This window comes from Lissotriton vulgaris, chromosome 1_1, assembly GCF_964263255.1.
Source record: "Lissotriton vulgaris chromosome 1_1, aLisVul1.2, whole genome shotgun sequence".
Classification (NCBI taxonomy): Eukaryota; Metazoa; Chordata; class Amphibia; order Caudata; family Salamandridae; genus Lissotriton; species Lissotriton vulgaris.
The window spans coordinates 923,320,558-923,329,798 of record NC_141685.1 but is presented as its reverse complement, the minus strand read 5'-3'; the positions used below and the strand labels follow the sequence as shown (position 1 = coordinate 923,329,798).

The window sequence follows — 9,241 nt, the reverse complement described above, 5'->3', positions numbered from 1 at the left end:
TCATTTCCATTTAGTCCCAAAGAGAAAGAAAGCTGAAAATTCTACATAAATACTAAGCAAGTCGTTGGTGCGCCATTGCTAGTAAGCGTAGAAGTTAGAAAGGTATTTGCCTTTTTCACTTGTTCTTAAGGAGGTATCATTGTGTGTGCCAGCGCCCTTGCCAATGAATCCTGGATTAGAAAGATCAGGTGCATTGGCCCCTAAATAGGGGCAATCTAGAACCCTTGCTCTCTTGAAATTATCTTAATCTGCAAATAGCAAATTACACAGACATTGTTGTAACAGCCGGACACTGGGACAAGCAAAATACAGGTTCTACACTTATGTTTCCAGTACATTAATTAACTCTTTGAACTTTTCTACCAGGATTTGAATCTGTAATACACAGTTTACACAAAGATCTCGGTAATACGCAGATGCCTAGCGTTATGGAAGTATTTTGCATATTAAAACCCTTATACACTGCAACGCAGCAAATAGGTCAGTCTTTGCCTTTAATAATTTCCCTATCTTCCCAGTGCCTTTCACACATTTCACATTGTTGTTTCAGATACTTGACCAGCAGATTAAGTTTTTACGCGGTGATCTCCCACGTCTCCTAATCAATATCTTAGACTAAATGATTCACAGAATAAACTTTACTGTAAACAGCATTTTCTTTTTATTTATTAACAAAATAGAAAATCTGATTACACAAAATGTTCATAATTGAGTATTTTGTGATTGTGAGAAATTACTGCAGCATCACAATTAGCAAAAAAGAGGTAGATTTGTTTCCAAAATCTCCTCAACTTACATTAGGTTTTGTTGTTAATTAAAGCTCACTGTTGTCACTTTGATTGCCCTTAGGCCCGGTAAGGAATGTAACCGAAGAGTTGTTTATTATCAATGGTGCACGATTGTCGCCCCAGAGGAAAAAGCTGAGTATGCCAGTACCAATGCATCGAGCACCCCCAACCAAGGCTAGGTACCACTGTACCATTATCTTAGACCATGTATTCCTACAGGTGGCAATTTGGGCCAGAGGTAGAGTTTGGCGGATGGCTACTCCATTACAAATGTGACCGGTATCCTGTCCACATTTTTAAAGTGCATGTTATCGTATGGTACCTATAAAATTCTAAATCAGGCCAGTTCCATCCCTGAGATAATAACAATTTGAACAGTGATTAAAATATATAGACTGTTGAATAAAAGGTCTAGCATGATTTCTGAAAGTCCGCGTGTGCACTGTAGTTCTTACAGCGCATGCCGTTGGACACCTTGGCAGTAAATTACATCTTACAGAAGGATGGCCTGGTTGCAGGCACCTATCAGAAAGAGGACCTTCCCAATGGCACTCCACAAGACTCTTACAAACTCCCCTGCCAGCCTGGCCTACTTGCAGTGCTCATACCGGGTGACCAGTGAATAGTACGACTTCCAGATGGAGGGATCATTGGTGCATACTGTACCCCCACCCCGCTTCTCCTCCTCCATATCCCGGTTCATGTCCCCAATGCAGATCCAGGCTCCTCCGGAATTATTGAGGGACACACTCCACTTGGAGTGATCGATGTGTGACGTGAAGTTGGTACCACATGGGAAGGTGATGCTCTGCACATTGAAGACATGGTAGGTCTGGGAACAGTTGGAGCGCAGAACACCGCGAGAGTTGGGCCAGAACTGCACAAGAAGATCATGCTTTAGGGCACCTGCCAGCCAACCAGAGTAAAGATCTGAGGAGAAGGAGAAACAGTGAGTCACATTGATTGCATGAAGGCTGGCAACATTGAAAGGGTGTGAATAAGTGCTTGATTCTGACATTCATTTTGTAATAGTTTATCAGCGAACACACAAGCTGAACCAACAACTAGTATGTTTGACTTGTGTCTACCACTGAATGCGTCTACATAGCAGTCTTACAATGTGAATAAGCATGTGAGACATTGACTAAAATAGCTTACCATCATAAAACAAGTTGTATTTGGCAAAGCTGATGAATGTCTTGCCCCCCAGGGAATTCAATTGTATTTGGCGGTTCCAGGGCGGAGCCTTGACATGGCAGTGTTTGGCTGCGCTGGCCAAGTCGGGTAGATCCTCAGCGAAAGCATCAGGGACGCTGTAGTCGAACACCAGGATATTATTGTACAAGAGCTGGGTTCCTAATAGAGAGGAGCACACATTCAAATACAATTAAAAAAAAAATGAAGGGGCAAATAAACTGTCCCGTACTTACACATTTCTCATGGTGCTTAGGTCACACCATGTCTCCATCCTTCACTCTGAAGGGCATCATTTGGGGATTCAATGTTATTCTCACTCACAAATTTTAATTCCTCAATGTTTGCATTTTCTTAGGAATTTAACAATATGGGGGTGCTTTTTACTGCTCGTGCAGTTAGATCCTTTTTAGGAGAGGTTCAGAAGGTGCCTAAAGGTAGTTATCTGTCAAAGAACTGTGCCAGCAGGACTTTCTAGAGCCAAAGGACTATTTCTATTCTGAACAAGATACAGAGAAAGGGGTCTGACAACTAACCGGTTCCTGTAATGCTCTAGCTCTTAACTAATCTTTACTCAGGACTTTGAACAGCAATAGTCTAGTTAAAGAGGGTCCACAAAATACAAGTGACAGAGAGGAACATAAAGCAATTCAAAGCAGAAGGAATACATTTGTTACAAAGGTCTGACCTCTAGAACTATGAATTTAGAACGTTTGTGGTGAAGTGGACCATGTCATTGAAGACTTTTAAAAGCTTTGGCGTGTTCGCTGTTTTCAGTGAGAAGGCCATTCCTCACTAAGAGTGATCCAAGGCTGGGTTTAAGTATGCTGTATTGCTTCACCCACCATGCCAGGTGGGCCTCACCCTCAATCCATGATCTCTTTGGGGAAGGGAGAACCCAGCGTACTTGGTCAATGAACGATCTGCTCAGTATCTACTGCTGAAACACACAAAAGGTGATGGGAGGCTGCTTGCAATAAGTCCAACCACTGGCAATAGCTCGGGGTAGAACTCAAACCCATCGTTCTTTTGCTCACCATGCCACCTCAGATTGGACCTAGCAATATGCAAATCAGTCTTGAACCTGTTCCTCGTGGGAACAGTCCAGCCCGAACGGCCAAGCCAAGTCCTCCCTGACTGGAACACAAGCATCCCAGGACTGGTTTCGCCCTAGTTATGGGCTCTTCTGCCAGGTACAGCTTAGTTCCAGTGACACAGTGAGCATGGGACCCACGTCTGAGCATACCCATGCCACTGCCAAGACAGCCACAGACTTCCCTGATCCCCCAAGTTGTACTAAGAAGACTCACATTAAGGTGGGTTGTAGAAGATTCGAAACTTCGACTATTAGATGTCAAACATTTATGTCAGTAAGGCACTCACACTGGTAGCAATTAAGCCGCATGGGAAGATTGTGGGCAGGACACTGAAGTGTAACCTACACACTAGTCATTACTGTAAGAAAGGTTGGGCATATTGGATTTACATTGGGTCATCTATTACTAAGGCCACCCCATCAGATACTGTGCCGCTCACTCAGCCTTTCATCCTTCTGAGGTCGATAAAATGAGTACCATCAAGTTGGGTAGCAATAAACACCTGTTAATCAGTGCAACGATATCCCTTGGGGTGAAGGTGCGCACACACACATGTTATGTTTGGCATAGTCTTATGTCAACCACAGTTGGCCAGCTTGCCTCACTCTGCGGTAAGGACAGGAAACAGAAACGCATGCAGAGAGTCGCATCTGCCTGACACGGCGCTGAGATTGCGAAGCGCCGCATGAAGCACTAGGTAAAACACATTATTGTGTAACGGTCCATCCCTATAGATATTAATTTAACTGATCTTCCCGTCTTCCTTACAGTGTCCGGGGGCAGTCTTTGCAATAAGATCGCAGTCTAATACGCATCAGCAGCATACCACCGCACATCCCCACTACATACATAGAAGTACAATCTTGGTATTGGCATGACGGGCATCTCCCACTAAATCACCAAGCAAGTTAAAACTGAAACAGTAACAAAACAAGCCATGTTCGCAGAGGTTACACATAGAAGTAGCACATAGCCCCAAACGACAGCAGGTCATGGTATTCGACGACCAGTCTTTATGCAAACGTTTTGTGGCAACCTGAGATTCGTGGAGGCACTTATCAGGGAATGCATGGCCTCAAAACCCTGGCATGCACATCATTCACCCTGGGGCATGGAGCACAAATGACTGCCTTCACAATATGAGCAATAGGGGCAGAGCCAATAGGTTTGGTATTCTGCACAATAACAATAATGGAATAACATTTACTTTCAACAGGCCTGGGCGCATACAATTGTAATGCATTTTAGTCGCAGCTTCAGCCAGCTGATCTCATTTCGAGTTTCAGAGGCTGAGGAGTTGTCACTTCTTTAGAGGTATGTCCATGGTAAAAGGTGTGCTTATTAAGGTTCTCAAAACCAAATCTTTGTTTGTTGCATCTTTCCAAGGGGAAGAGATATGTTAGGTACTTAATCACTTATAAAGTATAACATTAAGGTAGGCATTGTGAAATTTCAAGTTGCAAGCAGGAGATTCTCTCATTAATGTCAGCAACTGCCCACATTGCCAGCAGTCAAGCTGCCTGGGACGTCTGGGGGCGAACATCTCAGAATAAAATGAACAAGCAATGCCGGTAAGATAGGGTGGATATTAAATTGATTGCCCATTTAGCAAAATGACAACTGCACAGGACAATGGAGGGTGATCCAAGGGGCACAGGTGGTGCGATGGCAACGCAAGACTGTCAGCTTATGCTGGGTAGAAGGTTCCATATCACCAACCAGAATGGTACTAGGTGGCAAAAGCAATAAATAGGTTTAACATATGTGTATCTCTGGTCTTATGGTGTAGAGCCATTCTCATTTAGAGGTATATCAATGCGAAAATGTTGTGCTTATTAAGGTTCTCATGACCAATGCGGTTTTGTTGTATCTTTTCAAAGGGGATGAGATTTAAGTTAGGTACTTAATCACTATCAACGTAGCAAATTAGGGCAGGCGGTGTTTAATTTCAAGTTGCAACCAGGAGATTCCCTCGTTAACGTCAGCAACTGCGCACATGACCTGCAGTAAGCAGCCTGGGAAGTCTGGGGACAAACACAACAGATTAAACCATACAGGCAAATTCCTGTAAGAAAGGAGGGATACATGGCAAGTACAAAAGGACTCTCTTGCCTGTTGTCACATATTTCTAAGCTCATCGGATAGTTGAGCCTTTACACATCAAAGTGGGATAGTCACCCAGGTGGAACAGGCTATTGAATATGCCTTGCCGGGACACTGACACACACTTCACAACAAGCATTTGCAATGCAATAGGTCTCGCATTACTAAAGGTTTGAGCTGTTAGCATTGCTAATAATAAGGCAATGCTATTAACTCAAACATTTAGTAATACAAGACTGATTGCAGCGTAGGTGCCTCAATTATACCCCAAGTAAAGACATAGAAAAGAAAGTTTATTTCTTTACCTTTGATATAATCGCGGCACCCGCGCTTTACTTTTAATGTTAAAAGTATAGCGCTGGTGCCGAGATTATACCAAAAGTAAAGAAATAGATGTTTTTTTCTATTCCTTTACTTTTGGTATAATTGCGGCACCGGCGCTTTACTTTTAACATTAAAAGTAAAGCGCGGGTGCTGCGATTATACCAAAAGTAAAGAAATAGAACAAAAAATCAATTTCTGTACCTTTGGTATAATCTCAGAACCCGCGCTTTACTTTTAATGTTATAAGCAAAGCATGGGTGCCGCGATTATACCAAAAGTAAAGAAATAGATGTTTTTTCTATTTCTTTACCTTTGGTTTAATCATGGCACCCACGCTTTACTTATAACATCAAAAGTAAAGCCCGGTGCCGCGCTTATACCAAAAGCAAAGAAAAGGAAGTGGCGAGCGCATCACGCCTGTGTCTGGGCGTGCGCCTAGCTCCTCCCACGACCTATTGGTGTCTATTATGCGCTTGGTGCGCGTAATAGACACCAATAGGCCGTGGGAGGAGCTATGCGCGCGCCTCTGGCCAATTGCGTGCAGTCTTTTATAATAAGACGCACGCAAAGGCCAAGGGGGTAGCTGCAAAGGAAACGCACACGCATGTGCGATTCCTAAGTCAGCTACCCAAACCCCGTTTTTCACCTACAAAATGCCTCGCGCTGCGCGGACACTACTGTGCAGTGCAACGATAGGCGCAAGACCTAAAAACTGGAGCCTAGATAAATGCTGAAAACACAGACTGCGGTATGTTTTGCTCAAAAATCATTTTCCCCAAGCAGCAGGGCGTCATGTTGTTGCAAGGTGTCTTCGAGTGACAGGAAAGTGCATTAAGGGGCTATATTAAGTAACAAGGTTACTTGCAGGGAGGCAGAGGGGTCCCGGCGGATCCGTACTAGGTGGGCTGCAGCAAAACATGAAACTGGGAATCTTGGATTCCAACACTACCTTGGATTAATAATACGCAAGGCTCTCTGGCTATGCAGGGTAAAAATGTTCCAACATGAATTACAAGGTGACCAGAATGTAAGCCGAACCCCGCTTTGATTCTTTGGAGGGCAATCATTCCGGGGGAAAAATAAGTGAACTGTGTCTATTGCTGGTATAAGTATCAAGGGTCACAGCTGGTTAGCAGGTACTGTTCATCTGCGATCAGACGGCAGTTAAGCAAGCCTGGTGGGCTGCGTAAGTTGGTACTCCAAGAAATGGTGCAGTGACGGCAATAGTGTGCACCATACAAACATTCCCCTCCAGATGTGACACCATTATAGTGTACTATAGGGCTTAGAAATCAAAAAGGTCTGTGCAAATCTCTGGTAAAATTCAGAAATGTACGTGCACTTTGGCCAGAGGGCAGGTTCAGGTTGCTTCCGTTAAGCAAAAAAATCCCCGCCCTGATAGCCAATGCAGCTAGGCTGGTTCTGGAAGCGGTCATCTAACAAGTGTGCTGCTGTCCCCAAAGTTGGGGGATCAAATCAATAAGTGGCTGTCCTTACTCGGATACACAAAGTACTCTTCAATTTTTGATGTAAGGAGGGTTTATATCTTTTTAGACCTCACCTACAATTACTACCAATACTATATGGCTATTTCACTATAGTGTATCTCAATTCAACCTAAAAACTACCATCGACCAGCCACCCATAAACAGAAAAAGTGTGGAAAGGAAAAAAGGCACCTCACGTTTGCAACACCAAGGGGGACATCTGACTGGTACTCGCCAGCGAACCCCACTTCTCATCATAGGTTACCTTTTTTCCAAAAAGAAAGGAAACATGTGTGTGCAATATAAGACCTCAACTCAATGAAACAAAAAATGAAAGAGAATCAAGATGTGATTCTACTTTCTAAAAATATGCCAAAATAGTGCCAATGTATCAGGACCCCGTGAGAATATAAAGAGATAATTCTCACCAATTAAAAATTGGTAAAGCTTACTTGCTTCTTATGACTTTTATTCCTTGCTGTAAGCTTTCCCACTTTAAAAATGGCTCATATGGAACCATCATGGCCATTATTCTCACGGGGTCCTGATACATTGGCACTATTTTGGCATATTTTTAGAAAGTAGAATCACATCTTGGTTCTCTTTCATTTTTTGTTTCATTGGGTTGAGGTCTTATTTATATTGCACACACATTTTCCTTTCTTTTTGGAAAAAAGGCAACCGATGATGAGAAGTGGGGTTCGCTGGCGAGTACCAGTCAGCTGTCCCCCCTTGGTGTTGCAACCGTGAGGTGCCTTTTTTCCTTTCCACACCTTTTCAGTTTATGTGTGGATGGTCGATGGTAGTTTTTAGGTTGAATTGAGATACACTATAGTGAAATAACCATATAGTATTGGTAGTAATTGTAGGTGAGGTCTAAAAGGATACAAACCCTCCTTACATCAAAAATTAAAGAGTACTTTGTGTATCCGAGTAAGGACAGCCACTCATTGATTTGATTCATGTTGAGTGGGGGGCTGGTTGTCCTGTTATTCCCCCTGAAGCTCCTATTGTAGTAGTGCCCAAAGTTGGGGGCACAAGGTTTAAAACACTAAAAGGCTACAATGTATTAAGAACAGCTGGCATGCCCATTATTCAAGAAAAGGCAGGTACTTATTGTCCCCCCCGTCCCCACCCACTTGTCTGCTCCATGGTGAACTTTAGCAGAAGTTGGGAAGTACACTACTTGCGCTGAAAGGGAACATCAGCATGGCGTCACAGCAGCTAAAATTCGTAGTCAGAAGGTGAGGGGCTGGCATGCAATATGGTCATGTAATGAAGCAGTATACGGGGGGAAGGTGCAATGCTATAGCACCGTAGCGCTTGGGTGTGTTTTGAACCTACTGCTGCAAGGGTTTTTAACCTGACTCGTTTTTAACTTTGTTTATGCTTATAAAAATTGTTGTTACCCTGCCAGTTCACGCGCTGACTCCCCGGTCCACCGCAGCAAATTCATGCTGTTTGTGTGGAGGGAGGAATAGCGCTAGTACTTCCTGGTTGTCCCTCGGCAGGCGGCCATCTTTTGAGGGTGACGGTCTAGTCTCCCCTCCCTCCCTGACTACTTAAGGCTGTGCACCATCGCGCTCGGTTAGACTGATTAATAGCACCGTAGCGCTTGGGTGTGTTTTTAACCTATTGCTGCAAGGGTTTTTAACCTGACTCGTTTTTTAACTTTGTTTATGCTTATAAAAATTGTTGTTACCCTGGCAGTTCACGCGCTGACTCCCTGGTCCACCGCAGCAAATTCATGCTGTTTGTGTGGAGGGAGGAATAGCGCTAGTACTTCCTGGTTGTCCCTCGGCAGGCGGCCATCTTTTGAGGGTGACGGTCTAGTCTCCCCTCCCTCCCTGACTACTTAGGGCTGTGCACCATCACGCTCGGTTAGACTGATTAATAGCACCGTAGCGCTTGGGTGTGTTTTGAACCTACTGCTGCAAGGGTTTTTAACCTGACTCATTTTTAACTTTGTTTATGCTTATAAAAATTGTTGTTACCCTGCCAGTTCACGCGCTGACTCCCCGGTCCACCGCAGCAAATTCATGCTGTTTGTGTGGAGGGAGGAATAGCGCTAGTACTTCCTGGTTGTCCCTCGGCGGGCGGCCATCTTTTGAGGTTGACTGTCTAGTCTCCCCTCACCTCCCAATCTATATATCCCCGGTTTGTTCGCGCAGCGGTTACGCGCAGCGGAAGTGCCATAGACGCGCCAAAGAGAAGCCAGTCTGCGCCAGTCCGCGTCCAGACGCTTCCA

General features: G+C 44.2%; 1 protein-coding gene across 1 annotated transcript in view; it reads right to left on the bottom strand.

Moving 5' to 3' along the window:
* Positions 1 to 637: 637 nt before the first annotated feature.
* DNASE2 (deoxyribonuclease 2, lysosomal) overlaps positions 638 to 9,241 on the bottom strand; it is a 102,104-nt gene continuing 93,500 nt past the window's right edge. The window contains exons 6-7 of the mRNA XM_086959092.1: positions 1,947 to 2,144; positions 638 to 1,718 (exon numbers count right to left, since the gene is read on the bottom strand). Of these exons, the coding sequence (XP_086815218.1) occupies positions 1,378 to 1,718; positions 1,947 to 2,144 (539 nt within the window). The 3' untranslated portion in view covers positions 638 to 1,377. The remainder of the gene's footprint in view (positions 1,719 to 1,946; positions 2,145 to 9,241) is intronic.